This window comes from Schistocerca nitens, chromosome 3 (genome assembly GCF_023898315.1).
Source record: "Schistocerca nitens isolate TAMUIC-IGC-003100 chromosome 3, iqSchNite1.1, whole genome shotgun sequence".
NCBI classification, from domain to species: Eukaryota; Metazoa; Arthropoda; class Insecta; order Orthoptera; family Acrididae; genus Schistocerca; species Schistocerca nitens.
Genome location: NC_064616.1, coordinates 165,999,635 through 166,020,221, shown reverse-complemented (window position 1 = coordinate 166,020,221; position 20,587 = coordinate 165,999,635). Strand labels below are relative to the sequence as shown.

The window sequence follows — 20,587 nt, the reverse complement described above, 5'->3', positions numbered from 1 at the left end:
ACTCTGCTGGTAAGAACAGGAAAACTCAAGGTGTATCCGGGATTTAGTCTGTCTCCTAAAGCTACATCGCCCTTAATCAATGCTAATCTAAATGAAATGGAGGGTTTAGGATTGAAGGTGCACTACTAACCAACGATCCTCCTAAGGTACTTCAAATACAGAAAGTAATATTTGGCAGGTAAAGCAAATAAAGTCTTCTCAGTCTCCAAAAAGACATGTAAAAGAGTGTATTTATAACACATTACGGTAACAGTGAGGAATGCAGTATTATATGCTGCTGAGACGATGACACTAGGAAGAAATGGGGCAGAACAACTAGAGAAAGAAGAGAGAAAAATACTAGGTCCCAAAAGAGGTGGAGAGAGGTGGATGCGAAGACCTAGGGAAGAATTGTACCGGAACATGAGAACAATATCCGGGGAAATCAGACTCAAAAGGGCAAAGTTTGCTGGGCATGTAGTTAGGATGAGTATGGACAGAATGACGAAGAGAGTGTGGGAAACAACAGGGAGGACAAGGGGAAAGACAGGAACCAAGTGGGTTGTTGAACTTCGGAAGGACTGGTTGGAATTGGGGATCAAGGTCGAAGGAAAGGAAAATTGGAGGAACAAATATACACCGACAAATATGCCGGAGATCAATGACAGAGAAGAATACAGGAAAAGATTAGAATGTCACCAGTGGAGCCACCAGGAGAAATGGAAACTGAAGATCTCGGAAGAAGAGCGGGAGAGGAGAAGAGAAAGAATGAAGAGGTATTGGGAGAAGAAGAGGAAAATGCAGTCCACGAAGGGGCTACCCGTGGTCCTACAGAGGCCGTAACGCAAGAAGAAGAAGACATTACGATAACACCTCAAAGTTTCATAAAGAACCGGACGACAGTTGCGTAAATGCTATCAAGAATTCTGTACTAAAATACCAGATTAAGTTAAGTAAATCGCTGTTATGTGCACTGGCTGGCCTCGGGCTGTCAGATGCTTTTACCCATGTCATATTTTCAAGGGAGCGAACTTTACTTGGTAGTAAACTGCATTAATGATTTAATTCCTATAGCGGGTCAATCTATACATGTCATCCATCACGGTTGCAATTTGTGGGCCACTTGTTGTGCAACAAAGGTGAAAGATAGGCCGTTGTGTATCCGACTTCAACAGAGTTGTGTTACTGACGCAATGGTAAGCAGAGTTCCCACGCTTGGACCCTTCGTGAGCAACGCCTGTCGGAATAACAGGATATATCGTCCAGTGATCACTTCTGGCTGTTGTTATACAACCGTTACAAGCGAAATCTTGGATCTTTGCGAGTCGAAACGCACTAGCTTTATTATTGGTTATCTCTGCCGTACAAACACCTGCCGTTGGGCTGTCGCTGCACGGTCTCGGGCGCCTTGTCATGGCTCGTGCGGCTCCCCTCGTCGGAGGTTCGAGTCCTCCCACGGGCATGCGTGTGTGAGAGTGTGTGTATGTGTTGTTCATAGCGTAAGTTACTTTAAATTAGATTAAGTAGTGTGTAGGCTTACGGACCGACGATTCAAATGTGTGTGAAATCTTATGGGACTTAACTGCTAAGGTCATCAGTCCCTAAGCTTACACACTACTTAACCTAAATTATCCTAAGGACAAACACACACGCCCATGCCCGAGGGAGGACTCGAACCTCCGCCGGGACCAGCCGCACAGTCCATGAGTGCAGCGCCTGAGACCGCTCGGCTAATCCCGCGCGGCTAGGGACCGATGACCTCAGCAGTTTGGTCCCATAAGACCTTACCACAAACTTCCAAATAAAAATTTCCGTTGGGCTGTCAACTATTGAGTTAGGGCTTTCATGTTTGTTGATTAAAATTATGTGATTGCAGTGTATTAATAAACTAATTGTTTCCATGAAAACCTTGGCGTCATTACGCACGCAAGTAGTCAGGATTAAATGACACTCCCATCTGAAGAATCTACAGTTATTGTCCTCTTACTTTTAATTGCCTCATTTTATTGATTGAAACTTTTCAGTAACACTACGTTAAATAGAATAAACTCTCGTGAACCCGTACCCAGAATGGCTCAACTGATCTGAGGCACTCGGGCATTTATAGGAGCGAGTAATAGTGAATACGATTCCAAATTTCGTACGGCATATATATATATATATATATATATATATATATATATATATATATATATATATATATATATATATATATATATTTAATACGTTGCCGCTGACGTTGGGCTTTATCTCTCTATTGAGCTATGACACATCCTTTTTCTGCTGCCAGTAATACCACTATACTACAAAAAAATCTCTCTCTTGTTTAAGATTTTTCATAAGTAAATACGAGTACATCAACAGGCTAGTACTGTCCTAGTTGTTTTCGAATGGTTGAGAGCAGTCGCGTCGTGATACCGTGAATTAGCTGATAAAGATATCTGTTCCCTCGATACATTCTAGTCCGTACTCGCCCAATCGGTATGAATGGACCTAATTGTTTGCGTTAATAGTATATTTGGCTCAAATGGCCTGAGCACTATGCGACTTAACTTCTGAGGTCATCACTCGCGTAGAACTTAGAACTAATGAAACCTAACTAACGTAAGGACATCACACACATCCACGCCCGAAGCAGGATTCGGACCTGCGACCGTAGCGGTCGCTCGGGCTCCAGACTGTAGCGCCTAGAACCGCACGGCCACTCCGGCCGGCTAGTAGTATATTTATTCCTGGCATATTTTAAAATACAAATCAAATGTTTTTTTTCGAATGAAAATCAGTTTAATAGAGTTGGTAGGCTCTAATGTCTAGCAGTATACCCTCCAGCTGCTTAACGAAACTTAAGTTCAATAAATATGGAAGCCATTCTTAGTACAATTTTTCAGGTTTGGTAAATGAAAGGCTACTTCTGCAGTTAGTGACAGAAATGTCACGTAACACTCATTAAAACATCTTGAAGGAGGCTTCTGGCTCTGAGTTGAAAAAGATTTTTTGAGAAAGCAGCTATATGATGTGGATGAAGCTATATGTTCGGTGGAACGCTGTCGCGGATGAATGTGTAGTGAAAAGAGGTCGGTGTCTGCAATTTTAAGCAGACCATGAAAGAGGCCGACTAGGTGAACGAACACATCCAACCTACGGATCAAATACAAGCAGTGTTCTACGGTCTGGTCTAGCCTACGACAGAGCGCCGAATCAGACGATGAGCCACTTCTTCACCTCATGCTCGTCGAAAACTGGTGAAGTATACTCTCTGGACCAGATTCCACGCCGGCCGATGTGGCCGAGCGGTTCTAGGCGCTTCAGTCTGGAACCGCGCGACCGCTACGGTCGCAGGTTCGAATCCTGCCTCGGGCATGGATGTGTGTGATGTCCTTAGGTTAGTCAGGTTTAAGTAGTTCCAAGTTATAGGGGACTGATGACCTCAGATATTAAGTCCCATATTGCTCAGAGCCATTTTTGAACCAGATGCCACGATGTAACCACAAAGTCGCAGCTCGGCAGCCGAGACGCGTGGATGACTGGCGAGGAGGAACGAATAAATATAAATCTGAGATAACGATCCCCTCCAGGTCAGAAAACATACCAGCCCTAAGTTATGTATCGGAACCATTTCAGCATTCCAGCTAAACTGGAAAACAATAATAAAAAATACCTGAAGAACACGGACAAAATAAACCGTTGTATACGTATATTTTAGTGTGGTAAGGTCTGTCCGAAAACTACTAGTAAGTGTAGATGAAATGAATTACATAAATGAAAGCAATAATATATATATCGTCATTTTTCACATCAGAAGTGATAATATGCACACTACTACTGTCATTTACCTTGGATGCTATTTGACGCATATAACCACGCTGTCTCAGTGATAATACAATCTTTGTTCAGAACCGTTGTTAAGTTGAATCTTCATCTACCAATAAAAAATAGATAATTAATACAAACTTCTAAGGTGATGTTATCATGTATGCAGCGTAATTTTATCCGCGTACGTTCCTTATCTTTTGTGCTTCCCACCAAAGTACCCGAATAACATCACTCTTAACAGCTAACCATAATTGGTAACAGATATAACCCGCTCATGGTGAGGTATTACACCTCGAAATTCGTTGAATGTAAATATTTCTCATGTAATTTATAAACTATTATTCTTTGCGGGTTGCAATAAGTTTTTTCGTAGAATCAAATATCTTCAACTCTGGCTAAGAAAACAAATTATACGAGTCGGATAACAACGTATCATACGATCAAGTATTTTTGAGAGTCTTCTTTAGCTTTTCCCTTTCTTTCAGGTTTAGCTCCATACGCCCGGATAAGCAGTTATAAATGGAACATTGGCTGGTTTGGATAGGAATAGCCAGTCGCTTGAAGTACATAAGGAACCAGACTGCTTCCTCTACAATAAATACGTCGATTATCAGGAAACTCCGAAAGCGGATATTCCAAGGGAGGAACGAAGATTAAGAATCTAGCGGCTCGTCGACGACGAAGAGTTCAAATGGTTCAAATGGCTCTGAGCACTATGGGACATAACATCTGAGGTCATTAGTCCCCTAGAACTTAGAACTACTTAAACATAACTAATCTAAGGACATCTCACACATCCACGCCCGATTGTAGCGGTCGCGCGGTTCCAGACTGAAGCGCCTAGAACCGGTCGGCCACAACGGCCGGCGATACGACGAGTTCGATAGAGATCGGGCACAAGCTCAGAGTGGACATGGATTCGGAAAGAAATGGGCGGTGCTCTTCTGAAACAAACCATCAAAACATCCCGGCACCAATCGATTTAAGGAAACCACAAGAAAGCTAAATCTGCATGCGCGGACGAGGATTTGAACAGCACGCCTCCCATATGCAGATCAAATGTCTTACCCACTGCGCCACCTCACTCACTGGATGTTTCAAGACGAGTCCACAAGCATATCACATTCTACCGCGTACATCTGCAAAAACCGCGAAGATAAAATTAGAGAAATCTGGTCTCATGCGGTGGTGTACCGTTAATCGTTGTTCTTGTGCACCGTTCGTGAATGGTATAAGAAGGGGTAAATGCTACAGGTGCATTATCTAAACTCCCACATACCTCACGGTTGCTGTAGGGTACAACTGTGGATTTTGATTTAGTAATTAAAAAGTTACTGAAGGCAACCTTCCATCTACGTGGCAAATTTCTACAATAAGTGCCAGGTTTTAGGAGGACGAGATAAGACACAAACTAGCGAGAAAGAATCTTATGTGATTCCCGCTGTTATCGGGTGTTGGCTAGTCAGCCGAAGATAAACAAGAACCCTGAACTTGGCGAGGCAGAGGTTGAGTCCGGGTCGTAGGCTATCGGCGCTTGCGCCCTGGCCTTCACGCCCGCAACTACGTTTCGCGATAAACTTGTCTGCCCTTCTGCAGAAGGTGTCGACACGTGTCATCTAGCCCCAGCGACACACGTCCACGCCAGCTGGAGCCACTCACATTCAGAGGACTGTGAAGCAGAGCGAAAACTGGGCAATGTCCTTTCGAAGGCGTCTCGTTGTTGCCTTCCTCGAAACGCTACATGATTTCCATATTGACGACTGCATTCAGCAAAAATTGTGTTCCGACTGTAATGGGCGACTATGAAAACAGAAAGGAAGGTAATAGAGAAATCAATGGGCTGGCACCTTTCGTTCAAAAACTGCATCATGGGGCCGTCTGACAAACGGATTAATATTAACTACGTCTTATACCACCAATCCATTTCTCACAATGGAGAAATTGGGAAGTCAATCCAGGACCCGGCAAACCATTTTTGTTTTGCAGTCCAAATTCTATCAATGAACGTTTTCACGATCTTCTTCATTAGTTAAAAATAATCTATTTTCAAGGTGATACCTAATGAGTAGCATTTGCTTTGGAAGTAGAAGTATCGCAGTAAACTTCACTGGGTTTAATTTATATTTCACTTTAAGCGACTAGTTTCGCGGTCGTAGTCCCATTTCCAAGTGCTCTTTCTTGTAATCAGCTGAAACCTGACATCATCATTGGTCACAGACTCAAGTGTAAACGTGATCAATGACGATGAAAGGTTCAAAATGGTTCAAATGGCTCTGAGCACTACGGAACTTAACATCTGAGGTCATCAGTCCCCTAGAACTTAGAACTACTTAAACCTAACTAACCTAAGGACATCACACACACCCATGCCCGAGGCAGGATTCGAACCTGTGACCGTAGCAGACTGAAGCGCCTAGAATCGCTCGGCCACCGCGGCCGGCATGAAATGTTCCAGCTCGACAGCTAAGCGGGTTATGCGAATAAACAGTTTAAAATGGGCCTACTGTCCCGAAGATAGTCACAAGGAAGTGAAATATGAATAAATAAAATAGAAACAGTGCAGTGGAGCTTCTATTTCCAAGTTCTATAGCCATCCATTTCGAATCGATTATTCGTGATCGAGCGCCACCATGTCGGAGCGTTAAAGTGATCCCAACAAAAAATGATCTCTTCAAAAAGATAATACCAGATGACCAGTTAAGTGTTGAGACTGCGGTTGTGAATCCTGAATGACATACTTGGGTTTCATCGTCTTAGGGAAGGCGTCTGGGAAGAAGTTTAGGAGAATTCAGGAACGTATTGGCAGAATGCTACATCGCTCCTAAAGCACTTGATACATTAACCGTGCAACGTTAGTATTTCTCTCAAGAAGCACATACAATGCGCAAGACTAAACTAACTATATCTGAGATGAACCAAAAACGTTTTTTGACATTCTATCGCAGACTACTCGTATGATTCCAATTTTGCTGTGAATTTGCAGCTGTTTGAAGCTGACGGAAGCAATATCGTTGAGGGGAAGATGGAGGTAGACAACTGCAAGACTAAACAATTTATCTGAGATGAACCAAAAACATTTTTTGACATTCTATCGTAGACTACTCGTATGATTCCACTTTTGCTGTGAATTTGCAGCTGTTTGAAGCTGACGGAAGCAACATCGTTGAGGGGAAGATGGAGGTAGACAACTGAACACGGTAATCGACGATGATTTCCATCCATCCATACTGCTCTTTGAAGCAGCTAAATTCACTCAAGGTGGCATCAGTGTAAAATGTAAATGGCGTGGAGAGACACTTGCGTTTGTTGAGGTGCAATGAAAACATGATTATTCGTAAAATTACGATGCGTTGTTATGGACACTCAGGTAAATAGACGTGTTGTCTTACCGAATCGTCCCGCAAGTGACTTTTATAGGTACCTTCTATAAGACAAGCTTCCTCAGCAAGCTATTCCTTTGGCTACAATAGGAGACAGTCTGAAGTTGACATCTCAAATGAAATTAAATTCTCTGAACATTGGTCATTAGTCACTGGAAGTTCGTATGGATTATATTGGAAGCTTGAAGTTAGCAGAATACCAGTACACCTACATCTACATGCATACTCTACAAATCACACTTAAGTGCCTGGCAGACGGTTCATCGAACAATATTCACAAGAATTCTCTATTATCCCACTCTCGAACAGCGAGCGAGAAAATACAACAACCTGTATGTTTCCGTGCCAGCTCAGATTTCCCTTATTTTATTATGCTGATCGTATCTCCCTATGTACGTCGGCATCAACAAAATATTTTCGCATTCCGAGGAGAAAGTTGGTGATTGAAATTTCGTGACGAGATCCCGCCGCAACGAGAAACGCCTTTGTAAAGTGATGTTCACCCCCAATCCTGTATCATGTCCGTGACACTCTCTCCCCTGCTTCTCTATAATACAAAACGTTCTGCCCTTCTTTGAAACTTCTCGATATACTCCGTTAACCCCATCTAGTAAGGATCTCCCAACATCGCGCAGCACTACTCCAGAAGAGAACGGGCAAGTGTAATGTAGGCAATCTTTCGTTCTCCTTCCCCGCAACATTTCCTATGTATTCTTTCCAGTTTAAGTTGTTCGTAATTTACGGCCTTTAGTTTCGATTGATTTATCGTGTAACCGAAGTTTAACGGATACCTTTTAGCACTCATGTGGATGACATACTTTTCATTATTTACGGTCAACTGACAATTTTCGCACCATATAGATATCTTTTCTAAGTCGTTTTGCAATTTGGTTTAATCTTCTGATGACTTTACTAGACGATAAACGACAGCATCATCTGCAAACAACCTAAGACGGCTGCTCAGATTGTCTCCTGGATCGTTTATATAAATAAGGAACAGCAGAGAGCCTGTTTTACTCTATGCCTTTCCATCAATTACTACGAATTGTGACCTTTCTGACAGGAAATCACGAATCCAATCGGATGACTGAGACGATATTCTATAAGCGCGCAGTTTGATTACAAGGCGCTTGTGATGTACGGTATCAAAAGCCTTCTGGAAATGTAGAAATACGGAATCAATTTGAAATCTCTTCTCGATAGCACTCAACACTTCATGTGCGTAAAGAGCTAGTTGTGTTGCGCAAGAACGATGTTTTCTAAATCTATGTTGATTGTATGTCAATAGATCATTCTCTTTTAGATATTCCATAATATTCGAACACAATATGTGTTCCAAAATCCTGCTGCATATCGGCGTTAATGATATGGGCCTGTAATTTAGTGGATTACTCCTATTCCCTTTCTTGAATAATGGTGTGACCTGTGCAACTTGGCAGTCTTCGAGTATAGATCATTTGTCGAGTGAGCGGTTGTATATGACTGTTAAGTATGCAGTTATTGCTTCAGCATACTCTGAAAGGAACGTAATTGGTATAAAGTCTGGACCTGAAGACTTGCTTTTATTAAGTGATTTAAGTTGCTTCACTATTCCGAGGATATCTACTTCTGAGTTACTCATGTTGGCAGCTGTTCTTTATTCGAATTCTGGAATATTTACTCCGTCTTCCTTGCTGTAGGAATTTCGGAAGGCTGTATTTAGTAACTCTGCTTTAGCAGCACTATCATCGATAGTATTAACATTGTTATCGCGCAGGGAAGCCATTGGTTGTGTCTTGCCACTAGCACACTCTACACACGACCAGCATCTTTTTGGATTTTCTGTCAGGTTTCGAGACAAAGTTTCTTTATGGAAACTATTAAAAGCAACTCGCATTGGGGTCCGTGCTAAATTTCGAGCTTCTGTAAAAGATCGCCAATCTTGGGGATTTTGCTTTCGTTTACAATTCGACATTCTTTTTCTCGCTATTTCTGCAACAGTGTTCTGACCTGTTTTGTGTACCATGTGAGTATCAACTCCGCCTTTGTTAGTTTATTTGGCATAAATCTCTCAATTGCTGTCGATAGTATTTCTTTGAATAGACGCGAGATGAGACTTCGTTAGCCGTGTCGTATTCTTTGTAAGACTAAGTGAAGAAAGAAAAGAGCTTGGACGCTATTCAGTTGTTTATAAATTAGTAAACTGAAGATTAATTTATTTGCGTATTCTTCGCCATTTTCCTATGGGTTGTCTTATGTGCAATATTCAAAGAGCTGCAGCTTCTTATCGACTGGGCACCAGACATATGCTCACATAGATGTTACATACGAACCTGCTCATACTAACGTTCTCTCCAAATATCCACTGATTTTTAGCAATATTCTGTAATTAATTTGTCGGCTTATAGTCCCAGTCAAACTCTAGCGTGCTCCGATCGCTATTAAGTTAATTTGACTGTGACGAGTTTCTGAAAATCAGTCACAAACTTCTTAAATTGAACCAACTGTGTTATAAAAAATTTTATCTTCTGGCCCCTTCGAGGGAACAATTGTTCCACACTGATTCACGTTCGTGTGCCACAACTGCTGTGACCAGAAAGAAATATTTTACTAATGCCAGAAAGCGATTTCGCGGATCGTTACGCACATTGGACTACATAATTAAGGAATGACACTGACAGTTTAATGAGGGCATTTTCACTATATAGGCAACCGAGCGAGGTGGCGCAGTGGTTAAGACACTGGACTCGCATTCGGGAGGACGACGGTTCAATTCCGCGTCCGGCCATCCTGCTTTAGGTTTTCCGTGATTTCCCTAAATCGCTCCAGGCAAATGCTGGGATGGTTCCTTTCAAAGGGCACGGCCGAATTCCTTCCCCGTCGTTCCCTACTCCTATGAGACCGATGACCTCGCTGTCTGGTCTCCTTCCCCGAAACAACCAACCAACCACTATTTAGGCCACTTCAGTGACTGTCACACGGATGACCCGAGTTCGATCTACGGCATCGCCAAGGATTTACCTTCAGCGGGAAGACTGGGTGTGCTCACCGTGTGCCACTCTGATAATACTGTCCAGTCGAAAAGCTGAGGCAGTGACCAAGTTCAAGATGGACTGTAGCGCCAAGAACTTCACTTCACCTGGCAGGGAACAAGTCCCAGACAACAGAAAAAGCCGGTGCTGGGCACTTTGTAAATTTTCTTCTTATTCGTGATCCACCTTTGAGTACAACTGTAGTCAAGGATGGAAGAAAGGGAGGAAGAGTTTAACGTCCCGCCGACGATGAGGTCATTAGAGACGGAGAACAAGCGCCGGCTGTTGACCGAGCGGTTCTAGGCGCTTCAGTCCGGAACCGCGTTGCTGCTACGGTCGCAGGTTCGAATCCTGCCTCGGGCATGGATGTGTGTGATGTCCTTAGGTTAGTTAGGTTTAAGTAGTTCTAAGTCTAGGGGACTGATGACCTCAGATGTTAAGTCCCATAGTGCTTAGAGCCATTTGAACCACTTTTGGAGAACAATCTCGGATTTGGAAAGGATAGGGAAAGGAATCGGCAGTGTCCTTTTCATACGAATATCGTGTCATTTGCCACAGGTGTTTTTGGAAAACCTTGGGAACCTATATGTGGATGGCTGAATGGTGATCTGAACCACCGTACCCCGAATGAGAGACCACAGACCACAATCTAGAATGAAATTTTCACTCTACCGCGGAGTGTGCGCTGATATGAAACTTCCTGCCAGATTAAAACTGTGTGCCGGACCGAGACTCGAACTCGGGACCTTTGCCTTTCGCGGGCAAGTGCTCTACCAACTGAGCTACCCCAGCACGACTCACGCCCCGTCCTCACAGCTTTAATTCCGCCAGTACCTCGTCTCCTACGTTCCAAACTTCACAGAGCTTCTTGATTTCCTATCTCATTGTGCAACCATCAGCTCGAATGCGTACTGTGCTAACCTCAGGAAATTGAAGAAACGACTTCAGCGGGTTCGTCATAAAAATGCAAACTCACACAAGTTTGCGCATCCGAGATGAGTTCACAAAACTTCACTGGACTCCTCATCCACCCTACAACCTGGATCTCGGACATGTCGACTTCATCTATTTGACCTCGCAGTACGTGGATGATGAGGAGGTTATTGATGAAGCAAGACGTTCGCTCCAACGTCGACCAGTAGAGTGGCACCATACGGGCAAGCAGGCTTTCCCAGTAAGGTGGCGTAAGGCCGTCGCATTGAACGTAGATTATGGAACTTCCTGGCAAACTAAAACTATGTGCCGGACCGAGACTCGAAGTCGGGACCTTTGCCTTTCGCAGGAGAGCTTCTGAGAAGTTTGGAAGGTAGGAGACGAGGTACTGGCGGAATTAAATCTGTGAGGACGGAGCGTGAGTCGTGCTTGGGTAGCTCAGTTGATAGAGAACTTGCCCGCGAAAGGTAAAGGTCCCGAGCTCGAGTCTCGGTCCGGCACACAGTTTTAATCTGCCAGGAAGTTTCAGAGTCCACAGTCTTACCATAGGGCCACCTTGCTCGGTAGCTGCAATGAAGACCAACATGTTTGATTGATATACTTCAGCGTTTGTAGAAATCATTTCACAGAAAAGCCGTGATGGCGTTGTTGGGAGGTACTCTGTGTCTACAACAAGTGAGAGTTGGTTGGTTGGTTGATTTGGGGGAGGGGACCAAACAGCGAGGTCATCCATCCCTTCGGGTTAGGGAGGAATGCGGAATGAAGTCGGCCGTGCCTTTTCAAAGGATTGCCTGAAGCGATTTAGGGAAATCGCGGGGAAAATAATCAGGATGGCCGGACGCAGGTTTGAACAGTCGTCCCCCGGAATGCGAGTCCAGTATGCTAACCACTGCGCCATTTCGCTCGGTACGTGAGAGTACTGGATCAGTCCGGACGATAAAACCCACATCGTATGAAAATTTTGCGCTCTTAAAGAACTCTGTAATGTTTACTCCTTGCGTATTTAATACCCACCTTGCATAATTAATGTCCACTAGAAGTTCCAAATAACGACTGCAGAAAAAAAGAAAAGCCCGAAACTGGGTTTCGAGAACTATGAGACCAGTATCAAGACAACCAATAGTTACGTCATATGCGAAAGAAACTGGAAATTTTCAATATAAATGACAGAATAAGGGACAATAAACTAAAACTGAAAGTATATGTTGAACGAATAAGAAATATCTTGCTGGAGTGTAAGCGAAAAAGTGTGACAACACTGGGAGGCCGTTTCCCTTGTAGAAGGTATCGGCCCAATCATCAGGAAAATACCAAAGAATTCCGAAAAGGCCTATCAGGGGCGATTGTTACTCATTCTGGGCTCGGTTCTCCGATTGTCTATTTCCTGTGAGTGTCCAGTCCTTTGTCATTCTGTATCGTTCCACATGCATCATATGATCGCTCCCGCATTTCAATTTTACGTTGAAATAAAGAAAAAAGAAAGCAGAGAGGGAGATAGGCAGCTATGAAGCAAATGCTCAGGTTGTGGGGAATCACGGGAAACCTAAATCAGGATGGCCGGACGCCGGTTTGAACGGACGTCCTCCCGAGTGCGAGCCCAGTGGGCAACTACTGCGCCACCTCGCTCGGTACTTGAAAGTACTCGATCAGTTCGGACTATGGCACTCCACGTCGTATGAAAAATTTGCCCTTTTAAAGAACTCTGTAACCCTAAAAATATCAGGGTAGCCAACTAGGCAAACTGTGTCACATAGTTTTTGAAATATCATACCAGGGGTCGTCGACAACAAACTTACACCAACCAATGGCGCAGGAATTGAGCGCGTCGGTTACGGGTGTGGACTCCAATTCGGATCAGTTTTGCTTCAGTTCGCAGTCCACTGATCACGATTTAAGTTCTTCGTGAGACATGTCAAAATGTATGTTACGATTTTAAGTTCTTCGTCAGACATGTCAAAATGTATTATATTTGGCTTTCGTGTCAAGCTGTGCTGGCATTACCATCGCGTTAAGATGGGATTCTTTACTAATTACGGATGCAGCCTCGTTGAGGTTTTTAGCTGACAAGCTGCCTTCACAAAACGGCTTCACTGCCCCGAATCTCGACAAGCCATACGACACTACGAGCTAACTGTATTCAGTATTGTTAGCAAGCGTTGAATTTCTACAACGTAAAATACTGCAAAATAACAAATCCAAGCAACTACGAAAACTTTATTGTTTTACATAACGGTTCTGAGACGTGATCACGTTCCTGTTCACTTTCCATTGGTGCAACATTTGCTTTAAACGGAATGCATTTCATTTACTCTTTCAGCAAAGAACACTATTGGATTCCTGATGAATTCTGCGTCAAGTTACAAATGACAATGGGATTTTCCGATGAAGCTTTTGAGTATGGCCAGAACATCATAAAAATAAAGATTTCCGATTCTATCTTAAGATGCAGTTGCTGGTTGAAAGATTATTGAGATACAGAGCCTAGAAGCTTCAACATTGTTATATGTGAATTTTTGTTTTCATAGGGTCATAGGGTTTCTACAATCCATGTATTTTCTTTCCGACTCATCACTAAGTACACGAAAAGCATGCGTCCTTCAATGTGAACACCAAACACGGTACGAGAACACATTAGACATATTACTGGAAGTGCATGACATTTTATTTGTATCACGCGGCAGCACTTAAATATGAGACATACACGTAAAAATCGAAGTATTATGGGAAGAGAGAAGAAGAAATGTAATTGTAATATGATGTCTCATATTCACAAAAATATTCATCAGTGTACCAAGATAGATTTGTAGATATGTACAAAGGTACTTTATCTTATAAAATAGTGCCAGAGCGTAGTAAATTTGAGTACTGATGTATATATCTTTCATCTTCATATTTTGTGAAAGACTTAGGAAGATTATTATACAAGCAAATGACGAATGAAGACATCATCTAAAAATTCTTCAGACTGAGGCAGAACATTGTAGTCAGAAGAAATGCTCTACCTCGATAATTTCTTCTTTATCTAGTAGAAGGAATGAAAACTACAAATTTAACTAGGAAAAGGATATTTATATTGTAACAAATAAGCCCTCGGTCACAAATATTAAGTAAAAGGATATTTACGAAGATTGTTTGAACGTCCATGCCTGTTGTCCAAGCAAGGAATATAATTGCATTTATGTTGGCAAAAATATAAGATCAGTATGTGACAACAGGCGATTAAAACAAAAGGGGATTGCAAATGACTTAGAATTTTTTTTAATTTCTTAGAATAAATGCTTTCGGGGCGTTTTCGAGTCAAGTGGGTCCACAATCGCCACGGAAGAGAATGTCTGGAAGAATCGTTCAGCATTACAACAAACAGACCAGCGAACAGAAGTTCAACAGCGATGAAGTCCATTTAGTTATTTCGTAACCATTTTTCGACATACAGATGCAGCTTTGCATATAACATATCCGTGAACCCAAGGATGGTGGCTACAACTTTAGAACAAACGCTTGTGATTATTTGATGCGATCGCCGGGCAGGCAGCCTAACCGCGCAGTACGGCCGTACCTACTGCTACAACGACGTGAATTGGATAATTGCAGACGTCCCATGCATGGCGCTCGTCACGCTCACACCGTCACAGGATATTTGCAGTGGATTTTAGACCGTTTTAAACAGCAATATTGGCTGGACTACCATTTGTGAAGGTTTTCCAAAACATACGAGATTTCTTTCTAAGAGAGGGAAGTATTTTGACACTCGTTCTTCGTCAAACTGATCCGCAACATATTGCTTCTTTGTGTCAAAAGCAAAGTAACTGCCGCAAGGTATGAATTATAAGATGAAGTTTTTCGTAGATTTTAAAGCGAGACTGATCAACAGATTAAATTTCCACATTCTGTGAAGGACGACAGTGGCAGAGCACTATATTTCATAGTGCAATGAAACTATGCGAAGGAGGAACATGACTCAGGTAAAACTATAGTTACATGGAGCCACATACTTAACTATTATTAATGGTACGCGGTTAGAGGAAATTTTCGTTCAAAGTCGTATCGCTACGGTAAATGAATTTCAATATATGAAGAGGAAAAGGCAACCATCCATTCAGCAGAGTTTTGTTTCATGTGCTTCACGCCATAATGACATGTACAAGCCCTAACAAGTTTGAGTTTAGATTTTGCGACGATGAAAAGAGAAGCCTGCTGAAGATCAGTCTGGGATTCAAATTCCTTGTCATCGGTGAATGTTTTACTATTCTTCTCTACTCGCGACCGACGGCCGGTAAGTCTTAAAACAGTAAATCAGAATGCACTCTTTGAAACAACATAAGCTTGATTAGTATTAAACAGTTTAACCTTTCACATCGTAGCGAAGTAAGAGGAATACAGCGCGCTGAATACGAACATTGGCAAGGAACGTGAAAAATGTGAAGATCCACTGTTGGAAATTCTCAGTGGCGATGTTTTCCTTTGGAGCATTTACGGCTACTTTAAATATAACCTCATTACTTTCTGTATTGCGCCCCTTGATTCTTTACTACACAGAATTATGCTGACTTCTCACGTAGATTACATACAAAGTATCCTTTCTAACCATTCTGTCATATAACAAAAGTTTAACATTTGAAAATTAATTTTGCGAAGCGAGCTTATTACAGAAATTTACTCAAGTACTCGAATCGTTTCTTGGTCTAAACAAAAATTCACCTCATCAAAATTTTCTCATGTTGCACAGTTAAATTCTGTAAGTCGATATAAAGATTTCTCCAATACAAGTGACTAGAGCTTAAACACAGACATCTAATGAAGCACAAGACAGCTGTGTACTGTAGAAGGGCCCACAGGATGTATCAGCTCCACAGTACAAACTGTCTCGGAAACATCTAAGCTACTAATTTACTTGCAATGTAGCGAACAGTGTTTCCTGCTCGTGAAACTTTTAACAGCAGCTTAAAAGCTTCTTTAATGTAGCACTCAAACAAAAATTCGAAGTACTAAGGGACACAGAAAAGCTGTAAAACAGTTGCTGACTGACCTGCGGAGAAGCCACCAGATGAAATCGCTAGTGTAAGTAGGAACCAAATGTGTGGAGGCGTCCCCATGGTGACGAACTCACTACAGGACCACCGGCAGCGGAGCGCCCGCAATTTATACAGACGCGCTCCCCACCCAGCCGGCGGTCACGTGGCGCGTTGCTGCCAACTCCCATCCGCTCCGCGCATTGTTACCACCTGCTGCAACAATGATGTCTCACCTTCACATCTGCACCGCTACGCACTTGGTACCGGACGCATATTCGCTGTTTTATTTCTCAGTTCCTTATTTTCTCTCATTGACGCTAACTGATGTCTGAAAGTCCTCTACAGTGACTGTGGGAAAGAAAGCTGCTTTCCGATGTTGAGTCGTTTTACATATGTGGCGCTGGAGTAAATTGAGACCAGATCGGAATAATCGATGCAAATTCGATACCCGACGAATAACCTGTTTTCTGGACAAATACTCAGGAAAACTCCATTTATTTCGCTAAGAGTAGATATTTCGTCCTAAAGTTCTGGCCAATCCAGACAAGAGTAGTGTCCTAATTTAGGAAAATCCTAATACTTTTGTCATCACTCTGTAATGTTTCTTGCAGCGGCCTCTCCGCGATATTTTCAGAATTTTTTTATAAATTATATAACTCAGTACATATCTCGAAATATCTCTTCTTATCTTACCGATTCCTAAACTTTAATATACGATGATTATCAATGCAAAGTAGTTTCAAGCCCTATTATTCCTTGGAGCGTGCATTTACTCCATGGAATAGCTTCTCTGCTATCTATGTTTTCTCTTATGAAAAGAATGATTCAGATCTTGCCGATTAGCCGTGAAAGAACGAAGATGTATATGTATGTATTGTTGAGCTAGTCGCCATCTTGAGGAGATTCTGTATGAGAAGGAATTTAATACATGAACTAAACTAAAGTAAGTGTGTTCGCGTATTATTTAACTGATTATTATTGTCAGTGTCCGCTTACTACGCTGTGTTGCACGGGATCAGTGGGAACGTCTGATTTACACTGGACGAACCTGCCGTTTTGTACGCTCAAGATATCCAGTATGTTACTTTCAATAAATGGGCTAACACGGTCTTACCAGCAGATCTCCGGTCTTCCCCATGTGATCATCGCAAGTTAATAATTATTACAAATGTTTTCAGGAGATCGACTGACAATTTTCGTCGCACCGAGACTTCGAAATTGCTTCACTGCCTTATGGAATTTAAGTTAAGCTCAATTTAATCAGGATAGAACAGTATTGAACTGTGTGAATGTGGTAAGCCTGCTTTGTGAATGAAAATTAACTTAATATACGCATGTTTTATACTATCCTGATCAGTGAAGCTAAATCAGGCCGGTGTGAGAGAGGTTTTTAAATTTTAGATCCCACAAAAATATTAAAACTCCACACTTTTTTTAAAGTTACCGGTCACTTCGATTAACATTTCTCTCCAGACGCGTTTTGAAGAGCTGTCTTCATCTTCCCTGGCGGTTTCTATGTATTCTACAGCTGTTTTACTGTCTTCGAACATCTTTATTTCGGTCTTCTATATACTGTAAGCTGATGAATCGAAGTGCTAAAGCCTATTTAGGAGAAGTTCAAAATAAGCAAGCATCGGTAATCCAACAAATTTATTCACGCTTTTCACGAATTCAGTTCTGAAGTATTGTATATCGCAAATAAAAATCGCTACTTTCACAGTGGGAGACCCGCATTTTTCGTCAAAAACGCGGAAATAAATCAAGTCATACACAAGACACGTGGTCTACATTATTTTTATCACAAATCTACATACATTTCTTTTGTCAAAAATTGAACACTTCTTGTTGCCATAGACCATTGTATCATTGTCATGTCTTATGTACAATTCCCTCCCTGTTATCATGGGCGTCTGAAGAAATTTTTCCAGGGGGGGAGGGGACAAGACACTAAAACTGCCATTTTTTATGTAAATGAGGTAATTAGTTTCGAGACTTGCATTGACGCAATAACTAAATTTATAGGGGATACAAAAAACTTATCATATTCCGGAGACTGGATGGTTCACTCAGCATGAATAAAAACTCTGTGCTCCAGATTTCAGGTGGGAGGGGGGGGGGGGCAGGGGGCATTTGCTCCCCCTCCCTCCCCCCGCTGCGGACGCCTATGACGGATGTATAATATGAAGCACCCTGAGGACATGTGATTTTGTTATTCTCCGGATTGCGTGATCTGTCTGCTTTTCCTTGTTCGATGGCGTGATGAGATGTAATACCTCCGAATTCCTTATCAGAAAACTATTGTCGCTTTTTAAATGAAACGAACGTTATTAACATTCTACATCCTTGTTCGTCATGCGTACATATTTGCTGCTCTCTGGCCTAGAGGGCATCGAATTGTAGCGTGTAAAATAGAGGAGTGTAACGTGACTACAGTACAGATGTTGGTGGATGAGAGACAGCGTGCTGTAATCAAACTTCAAATTCGAAGAATCCGTCCACACATGGAGCACCATCTCCTTCAGCATGACAATGCAAGACCACACACGAGCGCTGCGACATCTGCAACAATCCGACGCCTTGGGTTCACCGTCTTCGATCATCAACTATACAGTTCCGACTTGGCCCCATCCGGTCTTCACCTGTTTCCAAAACTTACAGAACGCCTTCGATGACTTCACTTTGATACTGATGAAGTGGTGCAAGTAGAGGTGAGGTTGTGGGTCTGTCTACAAATTCAAACATTCTACAGCGACATCAACAAACTGATGTCTCGCTGGGAGAAATGTATTCTGTGCTGACTGTGCTGACAAATAAATATGTAGACATGAATAATAAGGATGTAAGATATTATTAACGTTTGTTTTATTTAAAAAGCCTTCAGAGCTTTCACATAGAAAATTCAGAGTCATTACGTATCAGTACGCCCTCGTACATTGTCCTCCTCTAAGAATAGAAAACAGTTCGCGTGATCTGTTGGGAATTACTCAAACTTTGAGCAGTGGATGCCCAGTTCCGTTCTTTCTTTGAAACGTGAAATGTCCGTGGGCGTCCCTCGGTTGTTAACCAATTGACGTGGCGTTGAAGTGAAAACACTGGAATTTGCTTCTGCAGGAGCGGATTTGAAATCTCCGCCCGGCAAGCCTGATTTAGGTTTCGCGTGGTTTTCCTAAATAACATCAAGTGAATGTCAGTATGATTTTATGGATTAGACGGCCGATTTTATTCACTATGTTTTTCCAACTGAGCTAATGTTCTATCGATATCGATGTTAACGATACTTTAAGATGTAGCTTATTTTTCTGTCGGCTATAAATATTATAAGACGAATGTGTGTTAAGTGTGAAACACCCTTAACAGCTCCAGAAAGAGCAGTGATGCATTTCGCGATCACTCCTCCAACACAGTCGATAACAATATTTAAATATGGAGTCACTGGAATGGACGTAAGAATAAAGACATTAACTATTTCATAAAAAATTGTACAACTTGTAAGAATACAGCTCCAATGCATATACTTTGAAACCCAACTACCTTTAATACACTAAGGGAGCATTATTTCAGGCTAACAAATTCAAACACGACCATAGTTTTTTTCGGTACGTCACTTTGACGTTTGTCCAAATTGGTTTAGCCAAATAACGTAAAATAGAAATAAAGATGAAAACGACCGTGGTTCAGAGAAATTATCTTCCGAACATGCGTAGTAATGGCTAGGAACGGAAAGTTTCTCTTGAAAGTACAGACTACTGTAAAAAACTTGGCCAAAAAAGTCTTAACACCATTAGTTTCTTTTGTCACTGCCCAAAACAACGCATTTTGATGATTATATCCCCTGTGCATGTCAGAAGTATCAAAGCCGCGTGCTCTTCATAGAGGGAGCACCAAGTGATCGGTGGAGGGTGTCTATCGTAGAAAGTATCTTGTCGGAAAAAGTGTGTGGTGCGTTAAATCTATTTTTATGCACTTCAATGTCGTGTATGGGATCACTTGTTTCGCTGATATTCAATTACACGTGCAGCAATGAAGGATATAAGTTTTGCGACAGATGTCACAAAAATAGATTTCGCGATGAAAGTGAATTTCATTGTGTAATCTCCGAAAAATATCCGTGATACTGCAAAAACTGACATGGAGATTTTGCGTTTTTCGAGTTCCTCTTTTGAAATCTATCGTTTTCGACTGTTTTAAACAGGTTGGCTGAAAATGGCTCTGAGCACTATGGGACTTAACTTCTGAGGTCATCAGTCCCTAGAACTTAGAACTACTTAAACCTAACTAACCTAAGAACATCATCCACATCCATGCCCGAGGCAGGATTCGAACCTGCGACCGTAGCGGTCGGGCGGTTCCAGACTGTAGCGCCTAGAACCGCTCGGCTACTCCGGCCGGCCTTTAAACAGGATGTTAGCGAAATATATGGTCAAATTTCTGAACACGTACCTTAGACCCAGAAGACATG

At 42.1% G+C, this 20,587-nt stretch overlaps 1 protein-coding gene across 4 annotated transcripts in view; it reads right to left on the bottom strand.

Moving 5' to 3' along the window:
• Window positions 1-16,218, bottom strand: part of LOC126248105 (apolipophorins) — a 136,840-nt gene extending 120,622 nt beyond the window's left edge. For 2 of the 4 annotated variants that reach the window (XM_049948777.1, XM_049948779.1), the window contains exon 1: window positions 16,143-16,218. In XM_049948777.1, coding sequence (XP_049804734.1) covers window positions 16,143-16,209 — 67 coding nt within the window. In that variant the 5' untranslated portion in view covers window positions 16,210-16,218. The remainder of the gene's footprint in view (window positions 1-16,142) is intronic. The other 2 variants (XM_049948776.1, XM_049948778.1) reach the window with 1 other exon arrangement.
• Between the last annotated feature and the right edge of the window lie 4,369 nt (window positions 16,219-20,587).